The following is a 24,758-nucleotide window of genomic DNA, read 5'->3' on the forward strand; positions in this document are numbered from 1 at the left end:
CAGCTGCTTTTATTTTATCTTGTTTTAAACAAAGCGAGAAATTTATCTCAGAAAAAAAGTGTTTTAAATTTATCTTATTGATATTTTTTAAATAAAAATACATTCAGTTCCCAAACATTTTGCAACCTTTTTTTTTTCCAATGTAAAATAATCACTGATCCCTTTTAATCCAATTCAATAATTAAAATATTATTCACATTATGCAGATATATTTCTTTATATTTATTTATTACAGCCATTAGAGTTTTATTATTCCTGAATTTTACATCCTAGAACCCTGTGTTAAAATGTAGATATGAAACATTTTTCATACTTATATGAAAACCTATATTCCAAATTTAAGTTGTTATTATTTACACTTATTGAACTTTAGATTAGGAAAATGGATAACAGTAGGAAATTCCCTATATGTCAAAAGTATGTGGACGCTTCACCTCGGACACCTTCACACCCATATTTGTTTCTTCCCCAAACTGTTGCCACACAGCTGGAAGCACTCTATTGTATAGTATGTCTTTGTATGCTGTAGCATTACAATTTCCCTTCACTGGAACTAAGAGGCTGAAACCTGTTCCAGCATGACAATGTCCCTGTGCACAAAGCGAGCTCCATGAAGACAAGGTTGGAGTGGAAGAACTCAAGTGTCCTGCACCAAGTCCTGACCGCAACCGCACTGAACACCTCTGGGATGAACTGGAACGCTGACTGCGCCCCGGGTCTCCTCGCACAACCTCAATGTCCAACCTCACTAATGCTCTTGTGGCTGAATGATCACAAATCCCAACAGCCACGCTCCAAAATCTAGAAGAAAGCCTTCCCAGAAGAGTGGAGCTTATTATAAGGGCAAAGGGGGACTAAATCTGGAATGTTATGTTCACCAATTGGGTGCAATTGGTCATAAATTTGTGGCCATAAATTAGTGTTAGTGCTGCAAGATTTTAAACCCAAACCCGAGTGAGAGATTTAATTAGGCTATAAGGACAACAATACCCGAGTGAGAGATTTAATTAGGCTATAAGGACAACAATAACAATAATGAATTTCTATCTCAGTCAGTTAAACAGAGGCTATTAAGAGCAGGTAGTGTTGCCACAGCTCCAGGGATGCTGGGTTGATCCTGAGCTTGGGTTACTGCCTCCGTGTTTATGGACGTTCTTTCTGAGGGTTTCCTCCGGGTTTTCCAGTTTCCTCTCAACTACCAAAAACTTGGTGGCTGGTGGATTGGCTATTTAAAATGCTCCAAGGTATGAATAAGTGTATGCACATTCCTGTACATATATATCATATTGCTTATCTTATTTCTTATTTCTTATTCATTTCTGATTTTTACATTTTAATTTGAACTTAGTATTTAATGCACAGTCTAAAGAGAAGTAGGCCAGGCTTCTATTTCACTGCAAGTTATATACTGTATATAATTATGTATGTGACAAATAAAATTTTGAATAGATGCATGTGCCCTGTGTCCCATCCAAGATGTATTCCAGCTTCAGTCCAGGGTTCCTGGGACAGACTCCACATTCACAATGACCCTGACCAGGATAAAGCACTTGATGGAAATGAATGAATGAATGAATGAATGAAAATGTGGCCTCCTTGGAAATATAGCACACATATGTGTAGTCCCCAGACCCCCCAACTGAATTAGCATGAAAATACTAGAATATCTGAAAGAAAGACTATATAAAGAGACACTATTAATCATGCTGAAGATATGTAAATATGTCTTCACATACTGTAGAACATAAACGCCTATGGTGCAGATATACCTGAGATACACCTCAGCCCAAGCACCAAAAGATTCATATTTTATTCTCTACATATAAATATAATCCTGTATTATCACACCACACAACTCATCCAACTAATCTCTAGCAGAAATGGGATTAGTTTGTGTGCAGTAATGGCTCTCCATGCCTTCTCCATGGTGTGAAGCCAAAAGCTCTTGTGTTGTTGTTGTTGTTCCTCCCACTGCAGCGGGAAAGCTACAAGCAGCTCTTCTCCTCTTTATCTCTAGCTAATGCTACTCATAAGCCTTGAAAACCAAAGTCGTTATCGTTTCCGGTGTACACTTTGTTAATGTTCATTTTGGAAACCTGGATATAATAATTAACACAAAGAGGTAAGAGTAATTTCTAACGACAGTATCATTTTAGCTAACCTGCTAATTTAGCTTGTAGCCTACATTTCGAATTAGCTAGCTAGTGTTGCATATTAGCTTATAAGCTAATAAGGAAGAACTAGCTAGCTGTATTTTTTCAGTCGAGGAAACTAAAATATCAGGTTAGATATTTAAAATTTTTTTTTTTTTTTTTTTTAAATGTGAACACATTTAGCTAGTACCCTTAGCTAGTAATAGTAACACATTAACACAATTAACACATTTGCTTGGCAGGATAGTTAATTAGCTAGCTAGCTACCTTTTTAACTAGAACATAAAGCTCTTGTGAATCCTTTGCTAGGTAATTTAATCAGCTTGCTAATAACCACGGCTGGTTTAGAGAAATAGACGATTTGAAAATAGTCTTAGAAGCAGGATATTTAATCGTTTATCGATATATATGTTCGATTTATAAATAACAGCTTGCTAGCTTGTTGTTGAAGTTAGACATGATAGACAAACGTTGCGCAGTTTCAGTTCTGGGGTGGCTTCTCATTTTCTTTAATGGCCAGGTTTTCTTTAACTCGCTTCGTTTACTGAAAACATGTTTTAGAAACAACTAAATATATATTAATGAAGTGAGACACATTTCAATTTACATTTATTCAAGGTTGTTTATTTTATTAGTGCTTCTTTAATACAGTGGACAGAAAATGAATACACTCCCTTTCAAAAATTTGTACATTTTATTGTTGGTTTCTGTAAGCATCATGGGTTTAAAAAATAGGACTTATTTTTCCTGATCCAAACAACACAGTATAACACGTGAATGCAGTGTATTAATTTTAATTTTAAAAAGTATTTAATTGACAACAGAAATTTCCTCTTTTCTTAAGTATACCCCCCACCCGAGTCAGTAGTTGGCACCTTTCGGTCACCATGGCGGATCATTGGTATTTGATTTGGCACAGTTTTTACGCTGAATGCCCTTCCTGATGCAACCTTCCTGATGCAACCTTCCCCAATTTTATCAAGGCTAGGGACCGGCACTGGAAGTACACTGTCGTATACAATCCCAGTGGTTGGGGTTGGTTTCCTGGCCGAGAGTGTGGTGGCCTGACCACTGGTCCTCTAGGGACCCCACCTTTGGCAGCGACTATAGCTCCCAGTCTTTTTGAGTAGTGAACCACAAGGTTGGCACACCAGAATTTGGAACTGTTAAAGCTGAGAGAGCTGTTTTTTCACTGATGGACAGCAACCTTCATGCCATTCCAAAGATTTTCAGTAGGATTTAGGTCAGGGCTTTGATCTTCTTCCTAGCAAGCCACTTTATGATAGCTGTGGCTTTATGCTTGGGGTCATTGTCCTGTTGGAATATGAATTTCTGACCCATTTTCAGACATTTTGCAGATTTAATTTCCAGATCCTTCTCAAAACTTTTCCTGTACTTGGCTCCGTCCATCCACCCATCAGTCTTGACAAGTTTCCTAGTCTCTGCGGATGAGAAACACCTCCACGACATCATGCGTCCACCACCATGCTTCACAGTTGGGATGGTGGTGTTTTGGTGATGTTACGTTTTCGCCATTTGTGCCGAAACCTTTTACTTAGATTTCCTCTGAATACAAAATCTTCTGCCAGTTTGTTGCTGAATCTTTCAGGTGTGTCAGACTTCAAAATGGACTCTAGATGGACCTTTCTGAGAAATGGCTTTCTTCTTGCCACCCTCTCATACAGGCCAGATGTGTGCAACATCTTCGATATTTTTGTATGATGCGCATGTTTTCTACAAAATGATGTAAATTCCTCAGAGCGCATTGAAAGAATTGATACCGAATTGAAAGAGTTGATGATTAGCCTGTGACGCGGAATTGATTTTAGGGTCACAGGCTAAAGGGTGTAGGTTCGAGGAGAGTCCAGAACATTTGGTGATAGTCTTGCAGAGCCTAGAAGCTCAATAACTGCTGAGGTGAACCAGGTGATTTCGAGCAGGTGAATCACCAAACTGCGCCGGGCTCTGCCCCTCCAGTACTGGAGTTGGGGAATCCTGTGCTCTGACTTCATTATTACACTCTGACACTGCAGATCTGAGTATTTTCTTTCTGTGCAGGTAAAGGGAGAGATGTCGTACTACTCATCTTCATCATCTCGCAGTTCCTCCAGAAACTTGGAGTGTAAGGTGTATGTGGGAGATCTGGGAGGAGGAGCTGCTAAAGGAGAAATCGAAAGGGCCTTCGGCTATTATGGCCCTTTGCGCAGCGTTTGGGTGGCCAGGAACCCTCCTGGTTTTGCTTTTGTGGAATACGAAGATGCCCGGGATGCAGAGGATGCAGTGAAAGGAATGGATGGAAAGTAAGTATATTTAAACGTGCATTTTGGAAATTTAGGAAACCTTGTATGTAACTATGAGACTTTAACTTTATATTATATCTATGTTCTTTGGGAGCTTGTAGAGGAAATCTACCTGGAGAACAATTTAGGAGATACATTTCCACTGCACTTTCTTAGAGATTGCAGCTGATTGTCACCAGAGGATGGGGATGCTGGCTCATCCATCTGTTTTTTTTTTTCTTTTTTTTCTTCTCCTCACACTTCAGGCTACTGGGTGGATCGCGTATTCGCGTGGAGCTGTCCACTGGCATGTCTAGGAAGAGCCGATATGGCCGAGCCAGTCGCCGTCCATTTGATCCAAATGATAGATGCTATCAGTGTGGAGACAGGGGACACTATGCCTACGACTGCTACCGCTTCAGCAAGCGAGGACGTCGAAGCAGGTGCAAAGTGTTTCAACACCGGCCATCAACCCCCACCCCCCAGATTTCAAAGGCTAATGTGTCTCTAACCGTTACAGTTTCTTTGCCAATAAATGCTTTTCAGATTTATTGAACTATGAGCCAAGAAGTGCATTATCCTTTTTTTTCCTTTACAGATCCCGGTCTCGATCTCGCTCCAGGTCAAGGAGCCGCCGCAACCGTTCACGATCTCGAAGCCGCAGCTATAACCGGTTGGGATTTTCATTATGTTATTGTTCACAGCATTCAAAAATGACTGTAATCTGCTCAATGTGTACAGTAATACAACAGCGAAGTTCATACTCATTTCCACTACAACCTGAAACGTACAGCGGGATCAAGAACTGGAACCAAAAAAAATGATTGTCTCTCAAAAGAACTATAGAATGATTGTTATAATCGTCATACTACATACTTTACAGAACTTGTAGCTTATGCTGATGATGTAAAGTGTAGGCAAGGGTTATAATTATTATCATATCTAGAAATACAGGCTCATAACAAGAAAATTAATACATTAAAAAAACTAGCACAACTGTGTAAAAATACACTGGCGTGGAGTCTCAGAGGTGCTTTCACACTGAGGGGCAATTTATTGTAGCCAACCACCTACCGGTTATTGAGAGTTAGGAGAAATCCAGAGAACCTGGAGGAAAAACATGCAAACATAGGGAGCCACTATGACTGGAAAAAAAGCAATAGAGGTGGCATGACACTGCCCAAACTTTCCAGGTTCTTTTGTTGTTCCAGGCTGCATTAAGATGGCACATTGGTAGGTGAAGTAAGACAAAGTGCTTATAAAAAAAACCCACTATTATACTATAAGCATAGTAACTGTTCCCCATTAAATGGACATTTTCTTTCTCTGTCTCTTAGGAGGTACCGTTCTCCATCTTATTCAAAACGCAGGAGCAGGTAAGTGGTTAGAAATCTGTTAGATCACAGTGGTGTAACTCACCTTAAAGGTTTCTTAATTTTTTTATTGGACCTAATTAATAAATAAATAAGTAATGTACATGATTTTTTTTTTTCTTTCAAAACCATCAAGGTCTGGCACTCCAGCTCGCTCAAAATCAAGGACTCCTGTTCGGAGGTATGACACCAGTCTGTGATTGTTATTTCTCGTTCTGCTTTCAGTGAGCCTAGCCCTGACGCAAGAATGCTGTGTGATTTATACTTTTTCAGTCGCTCTCGGTCTCGCTCTCGATCTGGATCTGCTTCGCGCTCTCGCTCCAGATCTAGGTCCCGCTCTCGCAGCCTTAAGAGGCGCAGGTAGGTTCCTGGTCTCCAACCATATCATATCTGCATTTCTATAACTGCCCTAACCTTGTCATTCTTCTGATCAAATATCTAAAAGCATTATTCTTGCATAAGAAGGTAATTTATGTGAATTAGAATATCTTCAAGGCCCCAGTTAATTGCAAACTATCATGTTTATGAATTGACAGTCAGCTTAGATAAACCTGTTGATCATAGTCAGAAAAAATAGCATCCCTTGGTTAGTTAAAAATAGGCTACTATATATTTCATAGTTCGTCCTGGAAGCACAGCTAAGAGGTAAGACCTTTAGTCTGACGACACAGCTCCAGCCATGGATGGACGGATTGGTGATGGAGATGGATGGATGAAGCAGGGGCAGTTAAATTAGATGCAGTAGAGAGGGATTCTAACTAAGTCACTCCAAAAATGAGTGAGGGAGCATCGGCCCAGCCCTCCATTCCCACTCCGTATTTCAATTCCTAACATTGTCTGAAATGTCTTTTACTTTCAAGGTCACCTAGTCTAGATGATCTTGGTCAGGTCGTACTTAAGGTACTAGAGACAACTCGCACACACAATTTATGAAAGACTCCAAGAGTCAGGATTTTGTTCAAGGGAGGGAGGGTCGGGGGGGGGGGGTGTTAAGATTTGGGGCATCTTCTCATCTCTCTTCTCCCTCAGATCCAGTTGATTAGCTACAGAGAGTGAACGAGATCACCGGCCAAAAAAAAAGAAAGCAAGCACAAATCTGTCTTGATCAGACTCCGGTGACCAATTGCTGCAGGCTGTTCTTGTCTTTTCTTAAAGAGTGCGGGAGTGGATGGCACTGACCAGGGCTCGTCCTTGCCATGTTAAACGTCCTCCAGGAGGGTGACAAAAGAGCTTACCCGAGATCAGCCTCCTGCCGCGCTGCTTTAAAGAGATCGTCCAAGGGCATCCTGCGCGTACTCAAACAGTTGTTCCACCCGCCCCACTCCCATCCCATGCACTACTACTGCAGACCAGAAATGCTGGGCTGAGAGTTTTGGGCTTCCCCCCCCCCCTTCCCTTTTTTCCTTCAAAGCTCTGGCTTCATGCTTAGCTTCTGAGAAGGGTGTGTGAGAGAAAGAGAGAGACGAGAGATCAGTCTTCAAGACCTCTGCGAGTGTGTCTTCGAGTTCTAGCATCCGTCGCTTCTCTGTATGTTGTTTCCGCCACTATCTGCAAAGGTAACCAACCCAAGAGTTACTGTCCTTCTTGATATGAGCCCTGGTTCTAATAAAGCCAGATTCTCTGTAAACCTTTACTTAATGCTGAACATGTGCAGAGCATGTGATGATTAACACCCCTGTGAGAGTGAGTGTATGCAGCTGTGCGAGTGTGTGTGTGCAAGTGTAAGAGAAACACACATGGTTTCACGTGTGTGTGGGTTTTTATTATTTTTTTATTTTTTTTAAGCAATCTAATCCTGGTTTAGAGAAATGAATTGGGTGAGATTTTCACATTAATTTCTGGATAATGTGGTACTGTTAAATAGATAAGGGATTTAGACATTTTGTAGATGGCTCATGTGAGATGGTGGCACTCTTGGGTTCTAAAATGGTCTATCATTAGGTGAAGCAGTCTCGACCCCGTTGCAGTCAGCAGCAGTTTGCTTCTCAACTCATCACTTTTAATAAATACTCCAGCGTTTTCCTATACACCTCATCTGTAGCGTACGTGTCTGTAACACGTTTCCCTGTAACTAAGCAGAGAACAGAAACCTGTGTATGCAAAATATGCTTAGAATAGAAGGCTAAGGGCAGTTGGTGAATTCCATCAATCAATAATTATGGAGAAATCTTTGTAGAACACTTTCATGAATTCTTCATGTTGTGGGGTTCTGATCTCGCACTGACACCACAAAACCTTTATACCACAAAAGCCTAAGTAAGCAAATTGGCTTTATTGTTTTAGTGTTTGAATAATACTATAAGAACAAACTGGGTAAGATATTGTTATGTCGTGTTTGTCACCTTAATTTTGGTGAACACTGGGGTGGACAAATGATAAATGATAGACAGACAGACAGACAGACAGACAGATAGATAGATAGATAGATAGATAGATTAAGACATACTAGTAAGAAAATAAAAATAGAAAGTTTTTGAAGCTGAAAAAATCCCAATTTAACAGTGTAAATCAAATGTAAGTAAAATGAAACATAAATGTAAAGTAAGTGTCGAAATATAAGTATAAATAAAAATGAAAAGTAGGGTTTATTGTCGTTTTCTGGTAGTTGAACCAACTATGGATTAAAAAAAAAAAAAACTAATGTACTAAGACAGAATCTGCTTGTTTCAGGCATGCAGGCTACGGATTTGTCCATCCCTAATTATATTTCAGTGTTTATTGAGAGCATTTAACATCAGCCACACATTTGGCCTTCATTCTAAGTGATTTCTGATTACAGTTTTTCGTTCTTTTCTCAGCACAGAGAAATGTATCAGTATGGGTGGTAATTACACCTGCCCTACAGATGCAGAGGAGTCAGAGTAGAAATATGCTGGAGTATTTCTATAATTTTGTTTTTTAGTTCTCAGCTGCTTTCCAGGTGTTTAACATTCACAACTATGTGACAGATTTAAACAAGACAGTTTATTTCAGTTTATTTCTTAAGCTTTCAATACCAGTGTATTTGTAGCTCATGATGTTTAACAGTCCATTTATATCTAGATTTAACATGTTCTGTAGTTCTCAAGCAGCACTGAAAGAGGTCAAGCTCAAACATTGGAATAAGAGCCATCCATGAGGAATATGGTTGAAGCTGTGCAAAGTTCATGGATGATTTTTGTTAGCCTTGGATATATATTCTCCTCACTGAAGGCCTCTTTCTCTGTGTTCCAGCCATTCCAGGTCCCCCAGCCCGAAAAAAAGCCCCACATCCCCTGATGAAGATCGAGTGGAGAAGAATCCCTAAATCCAAATCACTTATTCACCTTTTTTTTGCTTCCATTGCCCTGTTTTTCTTCACATAAATCTTATATAATTATAGAATCTGTTCAGTTCTGCTTGTCTGAAAGAATTTATTCACTCTAATGTCTGTTTATCTTAAAATTATTGATTGTTACTATAAATATTATTTCCCTCCTTTAATTATAAATTGACATTTGTATATTTTTGCTTTACATATTAATTAGAAAGGAATGATAGTACTCATAAATCGACTGTACTGAGTTTTCTGTTTTGCCTGTAAGTTTACACTGGAAATGAACAAAAATGAATAAAGAGTTCTAGCATGACACGAGAGCTGAAAGTGTAGGAAGGCTTTACAGACCTTGTGAACCTTTCTTATTTAAATACAGTGTATATAAATTATGTAAACTCTCAATATTTGCACACGCAGTCCGCATATCCATAGGCAAATACATTTAGCATGAAGTGGACATTTGTCATTTTGCTTCATTTAACAATAAGCGTTGAACATAGATCGGAAGATTGCATATTGACATCTTAATATTTACAATAATCCTTACATTTACATTTACAAATTCAGCATTTAATGCTGATTAATGTAGAGGAGAAGGTAATCCCAATCATGAACTTGTAAGTAGTCTTATACTGCTTTTTCATATCGTATATTATATACATTATGTTGCCAGAATATTATAATAATAATAATAATAATAATAATAATCATAATTTAACTAAAAGAACATGGTTGTCCAATCACAGAGCAGTGGAGCGCTCTTGTACGCTCCTCATTGGTTGAGTGCTGTGATGTTCTGACCAATGAGAACTCTCAGAAGGCAGGCACACTTTCTCGTATTTTTTTCTCGTCCATTTTCATTTGGTGCGTGGGGGGAAAAAAAAGAAAAAAAAAAAAAAAACCTAACGGGACAACATGGCTACGCAAACGGCCCGGTACTACAGCGAGGGAGGCAGGGCAACAAAGCGCCAAAAAACCGACAACGACGGAGGAATGGCGACTGTAAGTAACACACGCGTCCTGAGAACATCTTACACTTTCTGCTCTTTTTTTTCTCCTCAAAGCCGTGAACGCTTTGCGACCTCGCGCGTCAGTGGCGCGAGCTAGCTGCACAATCCTGTTAGCTTGACTTGCTTAGCTATACGTCTTTGTTTCTCTCTTTTTTTTTCTCCGAAAACTCACCGGACTATATTTTACTGCACTCAGATTACTCTGTGAGGTAAATACCTTTTAGAGGCATTGCCTAAGATAAAAAAAAAAAACGCTCTTAAACACGTTCATAAATCTGAACGAATATGTCACCACTACCTTGCTAGTTGGTTAGCTTTGTGGAGCTTTGAAGGCTAGCTAGCATGAATGAATGTAGTTAGCTAGCAAGTTAGCAGAAGTCGCGTGGAATAACGCCCCAAGAGGCCACACCGCTTAAACAGGGCCTGTCTAGTACATTGTTGATTGATTGCTAAAGCTAACAGATATCCTCTGTTTCTTTAATGCAGCTTAGCTTAGCATATACATTCCACGCATTTATCACTGGATGGATTGAAATATCTAGCACATTAAATACAGTACAATATAATAACACACGCCTATATTGGTCTAGGTTGCAAACAATGCAGAATCCCAGATAGGTCCCTAATAGCTCCCACAGGTTCCCAGCCTTGCCCCTGGAAAACCCCCTGCCCTGCACATTTCAGTGGTTCTCTGGCCTAACACACCCACTTACACCCAGGAAAGGTTGTTAAATCACTAAAAAGAGCAGGACAGGGGTACTCCAGGAGCAGAGTTGGGGGAAAATGTGCCCTAAGGGATGTATAGTGTAAAGAAATGACTTCTCCAGGTTCATACACCGTTCATATAGGGATCAAGAAGCTGTCTGGGATTCAACTTGTTACTTTGCATGGCAACTAATGGTCACTGCGATGAAACCGGTTAAACAACAGCTAAACAAAAGTAAACTTGAGAATTATTCAAGATTATATATTAGGTCTTTTTAGACCACATCATACAGACTCGTACTCTGCACAATTTTAGTAAAGTTGAATCTCATCTAATGTAATCACTGCTGAATTCTTGATTCTAATTGGTCGGAATGTGTTGATTAATTTTCTATAACGGAAACGCTGGCAATAGTTCTGGCTGCATTTGTTCTAACATGTTATTGTTTCTATAGTAACAGCTTACACAGGACCTAAGCAGATATAAAAAGAAAAAGAAAAAAAAGAAAGTGGTGTTATTTAACAAAGGCGTATAATCATTAATATGGTGAAGCTTTCTATAACGGAGACAGTTATGTAACATTTATGGAAGGAGTCTCCAATGTCAGTAAGCTTTCCACCACTAGAGTGTCTACAGGACAGGACTTTGCACTTTCTGGTTTCTCTATAACATGTAATAACGTCAAGACAGAGGGGGGAAAAATGAGAAGACAATGAGGAAATAACTGTTTATAGATGCTGTAATGTTAGTGATAATAGGAACCAAGTTGTCTCACAGACATTCCGTAATATTTAAAGGTAACTATAAATGGTTAAAAAGCATAAGAGGAATAAAACATTTCAAGGCATGCTGTTATTGGAAAATGTGCCTCGTCCTATTTTACTCCTTACATAATGGGCAGGTGTAGATTCGATTTGAGCGTAACCATAGTTACATACGTAAAATTATAGTTTTGCAAAAAAAAAATCAATAAATAAAATTCACAGTTTTCCATTATTCCAAATGTGGTTGATCAGCCAAACGTGTTTATTTCTGTAATTTTGTGTTGGAGTTATGATATTAATGTAGTTAACAAGTTATCACCCAAGTCTCACCCACAGTCTTTTCAGTGCAAGCTTAACTTCAGCCATGTTGCATAATCCTATTTTTAAATAGCTAATTTTGTTATATAGCCAGGTGAGTTTGCAGTTGAACCTTAGCGAGCCTATATTGTTAAAACTGTAGTAGACTGTGTGCATTTGATATATTTTTTTTCACTGAACTGTTCATATTTGTATTGCAGCGTTGTAGTGAATCATATTTTTAAAATGTCTCTCTTTGTAAACTGTAACGTGTATGACCATTGTGTATTACAGGAGGGCTACGAAGACCCTCACAAACCTCTCCCCTCCCTCGTGGTCCACATAAGAGGGTTGGTGGATGGAGTTTTGGAAGCAGACATTGTTGAAGCCCTGCAGGAATTTGGAACCATCAGGTACTGTGCATCTTATAACCTGCTGTATTACAGTATCTTCAAGGCTAAGTCTGGCAAAAGAGTTGAGATTATGGGCAAAAACAAATAAGACTTTTCAGTATTTTGGACAGTAACTCAATATGATGAGACACCTTTTTTTTTTTTTTTTTTTTTTTTTTTTTTTTTTTTTTAAACAATTTGTTACTGTACACTCTAATAGTATAGCAAATAATTGTCTGGTTTACTATTTCAATAATGAGAATCAACAATAATAATACATTTTTATTTAATAGGACATATTTTAAATATCTTTACAACAGCAACATCCTAAACTGTAAACTTGCACATGCAGCAGCTATAACCCTGCCTTATAACCCCTTTATACAATGAAAACGTGCAACTTTCACTGGGACGATTGAATAGTAGCCCTGTTAACATGTCTGGTTTTAAGCTGGTTTTCAAATGTTAAATGCATTTTGAATAAGAAAGATGGTTTCAGTTTGTACATTGTGTGTTCAAAAGCTTCCAAATTATGAGATGAGACATCTCTCTGGCTGCAGCTAGTCCATATATCATGCGGTTTGATATCCAGATTTGTTGTTTGTGTGTTTGCTTGCGGTTGTGAAAGCAGCAGAACAATCACGTTCATGTGCAAACAGGGAAAATGCAATTATGCCACCACCATCTCCATCTCTAACCAGTGTTTGAATTGCCAAAACCAACCAGCAGAATAACTGGCATCTCTCTACTGCGTTTGTGCCTCATTCATCACCAACACGGCTGCTTTTTATTTGGTCTGTTTGTCAGTGTTGCCATGTCTGCTTCCAAGATCTGGTAAATCTGGTTGTGTGTTTCAAAACTCCAACGATGCATTGTTATGAAGTCTGTCCAGCTCACAGCCTTTCTACCCCATTCTGCCGAGTTAACAGCCTCAATCACCAACTAGGGCGTGTCTGCCGTAGAAAGTTGGGTGTTTTTCAGTTGTTGGATTTGTTTTGTGTTTGTGTAGTATCTAATAAATAGATGTACGTAATTGCCCAAATTCCCCCAAATCCATCCGTCCACCCACCTTCTGCAGAGACCCATTAGTTGCTAAATTTATGGCATTGTTTTAGGGAAAATACCTGAATTGCCTTTGTAATTTTTGTATTTATTTTTTTCTCAACTGCATTACATGTGGTATTTGGAAATTGAACGGTTGTGGTTCAGCCAAATTCTTTCCTGTTTCTACAGTTATGTGGTGCTGATGCCCAAAAAGCGCCAAGCCCTAGTTGAATATGAGGACATGAGCGGCTCCTGCAACGCTGTAACGTATGCTAATGACAACCAGATCTACATTGCTGGAAATCCTGCTTATGTGAATTACTCCACCAGTCAGAAGATCTCCCGGCCTGGCGATTCTGACGACTCTCGCAGTGTTAATAATGTTTTGTTATTCACAATCATGAACCCCATTTATCCCATCACCACGGTAATACTCTCAAGCACTCTCTTACATTAGTATTTGCACATTAAACATTACAGGATGAACAGTCAGGGCTGTAATTACATATACATATAGAACCACAGCCACAAATATGTACCCTTTTATGTTTTTTTTTTTATCCTGCAGGATGTGCTGTATACCATCTGCAACAATTGTGGACCTGTTCAAAGAATTGTCATCTTCAGGAAAAATGGTGTCCAGGCCATGGTAGAATATCCTTTACTGCTTTAGGCTAGGTGTCAAATCCGCCTACAAAAAGCAAAGATACTTTAGAGAAGAGCCTGGCGCTGAGGCCTTTCTACATTTTGGGTCAGTCATACAAAACCTGTGAATTACATATGTAGCTAAAGAATTTGCTGCTTTATAACAGGGTTCCCTGTTCGATTCTGAACTTGGGTTTCTGTCTGCAGAGTTTCACATAGTCTCCCCAAAGGTTTTCTCCGGTTTTGTCTCAACTCCCAAATGCACTGAATGGCCTGTATTTGCTACAGTGAATTGCTGCTCAGTATGAATAAATGTGCAGATGTGCTCTGCGGTGGACTGGTGTCCCATCTATAGTGTGTTTCTCCGTCATGCCCAGTGTTCCCCAGATAGGTTCCAGGTCCATCACAACACTGCCCAGGATAAAGCAGTCACTGCAGATAAATGAATGAATCACTGACCTTGCCTTGTAAGGGCTTGTTGAATAGCGGTTGTGTCATTGTTAGAATGTACTTTTTCCTTAATTATTCCCACATTTGATTCAGTCCAGAGTGCACAGCGGGCCAAAGCCTCTCTCAATGGTGCCGATATATACTCTGGCTGCTGCACACTCAAGATTGAGTATGCCAAGGTAAGTGGAGCTCTGTTTTATTTAGATATATTTAGAATACACATACACACAAATACACATATAGTATCCATTTGTTAAAGACTGAGTGAAGGTAGTCTGTCCATTCATCTGCTTTAACATGCTTTTATGCTATAGTAGGGGTGGACAAATGATTAATTTATTAGCTATTGGCTCAACGGCTACTTAGTTAAGTGTATTAACAATGGATTGTGAAGTCCTTTTCTTCTCCTTAAGGATGCAAGCAAGCAATATAGCACGAGCAAGAGTGTGGTTATACTGAATACCGCAGATAATATTGTGTGAAATTGCTTTTATACAACAGTTCTATAAACAAGAAATTAATATTGAGTAAGTGACATTTCCAGACAATACAGTCAAATTTTTTTATTATTTTTTTTTTTTGGTGCTTGCTCCGCTGGTGGAAATAGATCCCAAAGAAGCCACATTTACTGTATAGCTTGTCGGCTAGCTCGCATTGATTTGTACATTCCCACTAAAGGTGGCATCCCTTCTTCCTTTTCATCTTCATATGACAAACTTTCATATTTTAAGCCAAAAGTTATATTCCTGAAAAGTATCATTTGCCATGTCCCTGATGATGTCACTGACACTACTGTAGTAACAGTTTCAAACGAGGAAGTGAAATGTGTGTGGTTATAGGCGCCCTTGCGGTGTCGCTCGACCAATCACATTAGTGGACCAGAATTAACCGTTGTATAATGAAGCTTTATTCATGTGCATACACTGATGTTGTCCCTTCAAGGTTCAGTCCTCAACTGCCCACATACCAAAGAGCTCTTTCTCAAAGCATCTTAGCCAGGCTTCTAACTCTAGGTCAGCGCAAAAATAAAACTGTCTATTCGGCTCTGGCAAACACATTCCTGTACACTCATGAATGCATGAATTTAGAGAAATGGTTAACATGTTCCTGTAAATTAAATTCTTAGGGAAACGAACAAGTCCTTATGCCCCCCGATAATGTTTCTAATGGAACACATTGTGTTCATTGGCAAGCATTTCAGTTATGCACTGCTGTTTTTCCTCCTTGTATTGCAAGTAAAAATATTATGAGTTTAACTACAAGCTCATGTATTGTGCTAGCAGAAGAGTTATGATAGCTGTGTCTGCACTTGTTTTATCGCTGTTTCCACATACCTTTCTGAATTCTGAAAAGATCATGTATCATTTATGCTAATTATTCAGCTTAGTTAAATTCTATCTTTAACCAGATCGCATGTCTGCTGATGTGTGTAGTGCAACAGAAGGGGGATTTGGACCTTGACTGTAGTTACAGCATCGTGATGTGTTGCGCCACAATGTAGTGCGTTTAGTTTAAGCACTCATACCAAATTAAAACTTTTGCAAAAGTCAGTAAGATTAAAGGTTTGTTTTCTTCCTCCATAACTATGAATAAATAACTAATAGCCCAGAAACAAACTCTGCTTGTCCCAGGATACTAGTTTGTTTACTCCTGAGTATGGTACAATTTAGTTTTATTCTCTCTTCAGTATATTTAAATAACATTACTGGATCGAAACATGAAACATTTTGATAACATTGTAGAAATGGTCTCAACGTTTGTGTACTATTTGCGTGGAAACAAACCTAATGATTTGCTTTCCTCCTTACAGCCAACACGCCTCAACGTATTCAAGAATGACCAGGACACGTGGGACTACACCAATCCAAACCTGAGCAGCCAAGGTAACGTGAGCAGCTGGACATTATTCTATTCTGACACAACTCAGCACCCTTACTGCCACTGTGGAGAATAGCTAAGCGGGTGGGAGTGGGTCATGTTAGACTTCAGGAGCTCCGGTGCTTAATTGTGCAGCCTAGCACAGTTCCTTGCAGACACTGAGGCATAGCAGCTAGTAGAGTGGTTGTTTGTGACCTTGTTTCTGAAATGTACGCAGTTTCTCAGAATATTGTGAGCTCCTTTTCTCAACAAGGCAAGGATAAAAGGAGCAACTGGACCACTGAGTATGCATCACTGATGGAAATCGTTTTCCAATTTTAAAGTATTACTGCTTTGGCCATGTCACAAAAAGCATGTTTCTAATCCTGGAACATTTTGAGGAAGCCATTTCCGGAGCTCTGGAAATTTCTACAGAGGGAATCTGGGCCAGTTTTTAGTTCTTGGGGAAACTAAGGTGTCCCGTGTAACCATAGTTCCAATAACCACTTATAGCGCTTATATCTTAATCCAAAACTATCCAAACTCTATATGAGTTAGTCAACCTCTATTTGTTTGCATCATGTAACTGTATCTGAAAATAAGGGGAGTTTTGTGGAGATTAGTAAAGCTCTACTGGAAATGTCAGTTCCTTGTCAGTGTAACTTCTGTTATGTTATATAATGTTCACCAGTCCTGCAGTGCAGTGGAAATGTATAGAAGGAATTTGTCCAGAAACTGGGTAGATCTCATTTTGGATGGTTTCAGATTTCCTTAGTTCCTTAAAAGGTTCTGGAACCTCGAGGCGAATGACGTGTGCATTTTGCCTGTTGTATTTTACCCAATTTAGCTCCTTAAAAGGTATTGGCAGAAGTGCCTTTTGCACTGTCCTGTTAAAAGGTCTCAGTTTTTAATTTGCACAATAAGATGTCTGCTTATGGGCCAGTTGCTCCTCCACATCTATGCTGTACAAAAAAAAAAAAAAAGTGAACTGCTTCAAAACATCAGCTGCAACAACACACTTGGACAATGAAGAGTGCACTTTTCATACACGTCGAAGGCATTTCAGTTTCCTCAGCTACCCCTGCAAGAGCATTTTCTCCTTCAACAAGCAGAAGGAAAACATAAGCATGATAAAGAAACCATGCATTCTGACATTCCATACAAGAGAATACACGTTACACTCATCTTCTCCTGAACCACCACTGAACCACTACAGCCACGAAGATACGCCATCCTATGGCATGACACATATTCTGATTAATTGTGTTAGAAGAATAAGATACACGCAACTGAGAGAGTTCCATCACCACCCCACTGTGACACAGCACCAACACCACCACCAACTGCTGATAAAGGAATCTTCAGGGGGGGAAACACATGTTCCAAACAGACAAAAATAATCCAGTCCATGCACACAAACAGAGGACAAGTCACTCAAGAAACAAAACACCTTCTCTGAACCCTACTCCTCTATGGCTGTATATTTTGTTCCCTGTTCCTCACACTCGACTCCTCGAACAAAATGTGCTCACATACCACATAAAAAGCGTCTGTGCCGACCTACTGATTATAGCTCTGATTTTTGCAAGAATTGACACACCACCAGTATGAGGAAGATGTCACCCACACAGACCACATGCTGACACCTTTGATTACAGAATACTAATTGTCCAGCGTACCTCGCACCTCTAGATCTCCCGAACTATTTTACCTCTCAATGTGTGTGTGTTTTTTTTTCCCTTTCTATTTTTAGTCTTATGACCTACTTTGTAACACCTTCCAATATGATGCAGGTTTGGCATTGTCTCTAGTGGGAATCTGAAATGTGCAAAAGTCCACCACGCTGCAAGCTGTGTGTGATGACATGGACAATATATTTAAATAAAAATATGGACTTCTGGAAGAATATGGAAGAGCTGCGGCAGCACTTTGATCTCGGACAGAGAGGACAGCCGCTAGCGTGTTTGAGACTAAACTGAGTTGGGAGGAAAGTGGAAACGTGTTTTTTAACTTTCAAGTGGCAGAGATGAAGAGGATCTCACCTGTGGCTAACTGACAACCTGTGCCACCTGCATCACCCTCTACCCCTCCCCTTGAGTTTGAGCTGTAAGTATCCCCAAGCTTGTGTTGTCTTGGAGTGATGCTTTGATGGTTTTATTCTGACAAAATGATATGTACCTAACTTGCTATCGCTTTCCCTCTCCAATCTCCATTTGCCTGTTTATCCAGTGGACTCCAGTTTCGTGTTGCTGTGCTGCATCAATAGTACTGCTATATTCTTCTATTATGTTCAGGGCATGCGACACTTAAGTCCCTTAGTTAAGCCCCTTGCTAAAGAACTGTTGTCTTGCGTTGAAGCAAATGCCACAAAACTAGTTGGAGATTCATGTTTGCAATGTTTGTACCTGAACAGGTGCAGACGCTGATGGCGATGGGGGCGAACAAGGTGTGTGTGCATCCCAGGCTTTTTTTTTATCCTTCCTGTTTTCCTCTCTCAATACACCATAATTATTGAAATTATTGTTTATTTGGCGATTGATGATTTGAGCTAGTTGCTCATACTTGTCTCCATTGCATTCCTTTTTCACACATATTGGTGCTGGTCCACATTGTCTAGGGTTCATCCAACAATTGCATATTCAGTTTTGGTGTAGCTCTTTTTCTGCCGTCTATTTCTGGCCCCGTCTTTCCTATCCAATTGGTTTTTAAGCTACGTATCATTTTATATATTAAGCTACAGAGTTTCCTTTTATTTTTTGGCAAATTCATCTTCCACCCTTTCTCCCTGTCACTGTGTATTCTTCTTTTTCCTTTCACGGCCTCCTTCCCTCTCTTGCCTCTCAGATATGAATGGCCACTCCAACAAGCGCCAGAGGCAGCCGGCTCTGCTGGGACACCACCCTACAGAGTACGGTAAGGCTCCTGGCGGACACCAACACGTTCACTCACAGAATCGGGGAGTGATTGTGCTTGTTTAATTCGGGTGCATAGATCCACAGTGGCAGTAAGACGGTGCTGTGTTGAGTCATTCAGAATTGCAATGATATGTGAATGTTAATTTTCAGCCATCATTGTTCATGTATCTGCTTGCCAGGTGGGTACGGTTACCAGGACGAGAGTTACGGCGGGTATGACGGACGCCGTGTGGGTCCATCAATGGGAGGCCCACGGAGGGGCGGGGCTAGTCAGCGTTACGGCGGCCAGTACGGAGCCCCACCTCCACCACCTCCAGGGGAATACAGTGCTCATGCAGAGTCACCAGTCATGATGGTCTATGGTCTGGAGCCTTCCAAAATAAATGCAGACAGGGTGTTCAACATCTTCTGCCTCTATGGCAATGTTGAGAGGGTAAGCAGAGAAGGCTTAAACAGCCCAAACTTTTAAACGTCTCTTGAAGGTGTAGGAAGAGATGTTGATTTTATTTATGGTGATATCCAGGTGAAATTCATGAAGAGCAAACCAGGTGCTGCCATGGTGGAAATGGGAGACTGCTATGCCGTAGACCGGGCCATTTGTCATCTAAACAACTATTTCCTATTCAACCAGAAACTTAATGTCTGGTAAGTGTTTTGACTGTGCATGTCTGTTGGCAAATCCCAATGTTTCCATTATGGACTATGTAAGTAGTGCTTCCAAAAACGTTTTGTATTCTGTATGCCAAAACTTAACTTCTGTTGACTACGGGGTGTCTGAAAAGTCAGGAAGCAATGAGAGTAAAACTACTTATATTTTTTATTTATTATTTAGAACATATGCTGTACATGTTTACGCTTATGCTCAATGCATTTTCTCAGCTATTGTATCATGTTTTTGCCGATTTTGCTCAACATATTCCCATTGGTTCCTGACTTTGGACACCCTGTATTATAATATGGTAATGAAAGGAGTCATGTTTGGTGTAGTTTGGTTGTACTGGCTTTTATAGATGCTTCTTCGGATTTGCAGTAGCTGACTGGCAAGAAATGACAAACTCTAGATATGGACAGATTTAGCGTTTGCATCTTCTGATGTGTTCATGTGTATAAAATCCAACAAAATCACTCTTATCTGCTAAAATTTCTACAAACTTGATGGGTTGGATAAGCATCAGACTCTGTTCATCCTTGCAGTGTGTCCAAGCAGCAGGCCATCATGCCAGGTCAGTCGTATGAGCTAGAGGACGGCACCAGCAGCTTTAAAGACTTCCACGGCAGTCGGAACAATCGCTTTGCCTCTCCAGAACAGGCAGCCAAGAACCGCATCCAGCATCCAAGCAACGTCCTGCACTTCTTCAATGCTGCCCCAGAAGCCTCAGTTGAGGTCTTCTCTGAGGTCAGTTCACCAGCCTGAGGGTGCAAAATGTTTTTTTTTAAATTTTTTTTTATTGGGTTTAAATTGAAATTCATCAGCATCTGTTTCTTCTGTTGTCAGATCTGTGATGAGCTCGGCTTGAAGAGTCCATCTAATATAAAACTGTTCGCGGCAAAAGGTGAGTGACCCCTTGAATCTCCTGAGGGCCGTGTGTATTTATGTGGTGGTGCGGTGGACGATTTGATAAATGACAATTAGGGGTGTAACAATTCGTTGTAGCACGATGCAAAAATGTGACGATGTGCGATAAGTGAACTGGCAATCACTTAATTTAGTAGGAAATTGGAATTTAAAAAGAACTGTTCAGTCATCCAGATTTAGCAACTGACTTAGCAACAAATATCACCAGTTCAGTACTTCACACTGTTGCGTTATATTCCGCTTGGATTAAGTCTAATACTTTGTGTCCTCACTGATATGAATCAATAACCTTAAGAAGAATTACAACTTTAGCCACTGTACCACCCACTACTATTGCAGCCTTTCTGAACAACTTTACATACTGTTATTTTACTGACTCCATATAAATCATCAGTTTCCGATGATTAAAAGGTGCCATAAACTTTACAGTTAGAATCACTTGGAGACAAGGTCGTATAGGTTTTCTCAAGGTTGAAGGACATTTGCTCTGACAACCAGGGGTCTCCTTTATCAGCTGTGTGTATTCATAGTTTTGTGTGTAAACACTTTTCGTGCATCGACACGTGATTTATCAAGATATTTTTGCACGTGTATGTGCGTATATTTAGAACAGTTCCTGACCAAGCGAATGCAGAAACCCCTAGTGGTCGAAAAGTGTAATCACGGGTGATTGTGACTGAAGCCTGATGATGTGCTCTCATCCCACTTACTGTCAATCAAATCAGTATAATTGGCAGTAATTGCTGAATGACACAGATGAAATGTAAATTAAAATAGTATGAAAGGCACATCTAAAGATTAATTGGGATGATAGCTGATCTTGCTTTGTTTGAGGATTTGTCACACACAGTTTGGAGCTTGGAACCTGTTTTAAGGACCGCAGGAACCTCTTTGCCAAGAGCGATTTTGTTTGCCCAGGGCTGTTTTAGTTGATCTCTGCCAGTAGCTCCTCTTGACGAAAAAAAAAACACAGCAATAGCATCACCAAATCCACACTGAAATCCTTGTTTGCTCTGAAGCTTTTATCCATGGGGACATTTCAGTGAGACATTAGAGACAGTTCCGGTATTGCCCAACCAACTATGGGCTGAATAATGACATGTACTGCATGCATTCATAACTCGCACACTGCAAAACATTACATTTCCAAATATGGCAGCAGAGAAAACAACAATATTGAGGAAATTCCATGCTATCACATGTTTTCCAAATGTAATTGCTGAAATAGATTGCACACATGGGGTCTTAAAAACCTGAATCTGTTTACCATATATGGCAATTTGGGGCATTTCTTTATGTAAATGAGTGTGGCCTTACACAAGCAGAGTAATTTAGAATGAGTAGGATTTATCGACATCCATTGCATACAGCTGTGTGTACCCAGTTTTCTAGTGCATTCTTCCAATTCTTACACACAGAATTGGAACTTGTTCTATGCACATTTTAATAAATTAGACCCCAGGACTTCTGAAAAAGTGCACAGTTATATTTTTGGTTCTGTTGTTGGTTTCCATACTTTGCTTTTTCTTGCAATTCATGTGCATGTGCTTTCCAGCAATGAGAAGTCAGTTGTTTAGTTAACAAACATTGCCTTCTGGATATTCCTGGTAGTATCTGCCAAGACGACACCCCGCAGGGAGTTAGCACTACAGATCATATTAAGACAAGCCAAAATGAGTATAGACCTAATGTGACTTCAAATGTTTAACCATAACTGAGCATGATATTGCGCTGTGTTTTAGTATCCAGTTTGACTTGTTCAGGACTTAATATTTGTCTGAATTGTGAGCTTGAGGATGGTATAATGAAAGTTGTCATTATTAGTGCTGATGATTCCTTTCTTATTTCAGGCGGTGCTTCATCTGAGAGAAGCTCATCAGGGCTTCTAGAGTGGGAATCTGTTAATGATGCCATGGAAGCCCTTGCCATGATGAACCATTACCAGATGAAAAACCCTAGTGAGTGCTGGACAGTTGCTTTTTCATAATGCTGGTGAAATGTTTGAGCAGATAGATCTGATTCCTCTAATTACCACTCTAACCTGCTATAATTTGTGTTGCTATTTTCCCATTCTAGATGGCCCATACCCCTACACACTAAAGCTGTGCTTCTCCACTGCGCAGCACGCAAATTGAAAACCGGCCATCAGCAGAAGCTCAGCACCGCCACAACTTCACTGTCCCATGTTCATCGTCCTTCATGTGTGCAGTCAGTGTCTTTCTATTGAGTGAGCCACAGCGTGCGCTGAGAATCAGCTTGGCAGAACTGTTAAAATCTTGTTTTTATAGAAGAGGAGGAAGGTGAAATGCTTTTGTACCAGTATTTTTTTTTTTATTTTTTTTTTCTTTTTTTTTTGGGGTTAATGTATTTCTTTTTTTTTTTTTATTGCTTTCCATTATTGACTGTTAGCTGTGTGCTCAGCGCCTCACTTTTCGAAATGGCAGCCTGTAAAGGAAAGCCTGCATTTTTCTCTAATTGTAAAATAAAATAGTGACGATTAGTCCTTTGTCATGGCTATTTAATATAGTAGCTATTTAGTGTGAGAAGCTGTTTTCAGTGACTTTGCTGAATTTTAATAAATCGAGAAATATCCATAGAAGTGATGTATTCCCTTCATGAGGCTCAGTTAACTAATCAGCTCTAAAATCTGATTAAAGAAACTTTACCACTGAAATGACACAATAATAGGGACCACAATGGCCAGTGACACAGGGCTGTATGAAGCTGTGAAGCAATACATTTATAGGAAAATAATCATATAGGATTATAGGAAAGTTACTGTTACCACCCTGAAGTTGTTAATTTTCTAATAACAGCATGTCTGGAAGTGCTTTATTCCTCTTATACCACAGCATTTTTCATTTATTACTGAATGAGGTCTCATTTTTAACCATTTACAGTTACATGTAATGTTGTGGAATTTCTTGTTATCATTTGCGCCGTAACATCTGTAAACAGTCGTTTCCTTAAAAAAACACAGCTTGTCGTTACCGAGAAACCCAAAAGCACAAACTCCTCTGTCCTGTAGGCTCTCACTGACAATGAAGACTCCTTCCATAAATGTATAAGAAATGTCTCCTCGGAAATTATAACAACAATTTGTCTTTTTTTTTTTTTTATTTGGTTAAGCATAATCTTTTATTATTAGCCTTAGATTGTGTGGAGCGGCTTGCCTTTCAGCCAGCACTACTGTCAGCTGTTACAGAAAACCAATCAGAATCAAGAATTCAACCCTGTGGTATAAGAGCAATATAATGCTACTGATTTAAAAAAAAAAAAAAAAAAAAAAGCATAAATCCATTAATTACTGCTACAAGTTCAGCCTCTGGTGATGCCCCTTACACTGCATTTTTTTTTTTTTTTCCCATTCTTTTCCTCTTAAACACAAGGACTTTGCTGCACATTTCATTCAACTGATCATTAAATACATCATTTAATAAACAGCAGAACTTTACATTGTGGATCAATTATTCATTGTTGCATTGCATTATAATTATTTCCAGAAAACTGATCATTTGTCACCAATTAGCCATAGCTACACAGTAGGCTTGGTACTTAAAAGAGCTGCTACAATAATAATAGTGCCTGTCTTGCACTCATCCCTGGCCTCTTATTCACAATATGTTCACAGTGAACATCCTTTCATCACACTTAGTACTGTTTGACTTTATAGTATAAAGTTGTGGAGGAGTAATGATTTATAATCCCACTATCTGGTGTTTGGATTCCCTTTTGACTCTGGCTCCTCTCAAGTTTTCATCATGTTGTCTCAGCGCATTTGTCCTTGCTACTGTTGCTTTTGGGTTGCTCATTAGAGATCTAGATCTATATCTGAATTTCTATAAAAGTGCTTTGTGATACTGTCAATGGTTAAAATGTAGAGATATGCAGAGTATTTGACATTCTATGCCACATCTGACATTGACATGACACCACACCAGTCACACATGCATCCATGTTTTGCATCCTACACTTTCAGAGCTTTGAATCAGTTACTAATGA

General features: G+C 39.6%; 2 protein-coding genes across 7 annotated transcripts; both read left to right on the forward strand.

Moving 5' to 3' along the window:
- Positions 1 to 1,943: 1,943 nt before the first annotated feature.
- Positions 1,944 to 9,413, forward strand: LOC113543138 (serine/arginine-rich splicing factor 7). Of its 5 annotated transcripts, XR_004580329.2 has the most exons (9): positions 1,944 to 2,122; positions 4,212 to 4,453; positions 4,699 to 4,875; positions 5,031 to 5,105; positions 5,770 to 5,808; positions 5,942 to 5,986; positions 6,079 to 6,165; positions 6,961 to 7,361; positions 9,019 to 9,132. XR_004580329.2 is itself a non-coding variant. In XM_034314796.2 (8 exons), the coding sequence occupies exons 2-8, from the start codon at positions 4,224 to 4,226 to the stop codon at positions 7,025 to 7,027; spliced, it is 720 nt and encodes a 239-aa protein (XP_034170687.1). In that variant the 5' UTR covers positions 1,944 to 2,122; positions 4,212 to 4,223; the 3' UTR covers positions 7,028 to 9,413. The 5 variants fall into 5 exon arrangements, 4 of the variants coding, with proteins under 4 accessions (XP_034170687.1, XP_053083410.1, XP_034170688.1 ...); XM_034314796.2 differs by having other exon boundaries at positions 6,961 to 9,413; XM_034314797.2 differs by having other exon boundaries at positions 1,945 to 2,122; positions 6,835 to 9,413.
- Positions 9,414 to 9,946: 533 nt separating this feature from the next.
- hnrnpl2 (heterogeneous nuclear ribonucleoprotein L2) lies at positions 9,947 to 24,210 on the forward strand. Of its 2 annotated transcripts, XM_026941228.3 has the most exons (14): positions 9,947 to 10,102; positions 12,172 to 12,290; positions 13,503 to 13,740; positions 13,882 to 13,967; positions 14,491 to 14,587; positions 16,219 to 16,291; positions 18,679 to 18,711; positions 19,110 to 19,178; positions 19,360 to 19,613; positions 19,704 to 19,825; positions 20,375 to 20,576; positions 20,676 to 20,733; positions 22,607 to 22,714; positions 22,833 to 24,210. In XM_026941228.3, the coding sequence occupies exons 1-14, from the start codon at positions 10,016 to 10,018 to the stop codon at positions 22,889 to 22,891; spliced, it is 1,605 nt and encodes a 534-aa protein (XP_026797029.1). In that variant the 5' UTR covers positions 9,947 to 10,015; the 3' UTR covers positions 22,892 to 24,210. The 2 variants fall into 2 exon arrangements, with proteins under 2 accessions (XP_026797029.1, XP_026797030.1); XM_026941229.3 differs by lacking the exons at positions 18,679 to 18,711; positions 19,110 to 19,178.
- Positions 24,211 to 24,758: the final 548 nt, after the last annotated feature.

The sequence above is a fragment of the Pangasianodon hypophthalmus genome, chromosome 21 (genome assembly GCF_027358585.1).
Source record: "Pangasianodon hypophthalmus isolate fPanHyp1 chromosome 21, fPanHyp1.pri, whole genome shotgun sequence".
Taxonomy (NCBI): Eukaryota; Metazoa; Chordata; class Actinopteri; order Siluriformes; family Pangasiidae; genus Pangasianodon; species Pangasianodon hypophthalmus.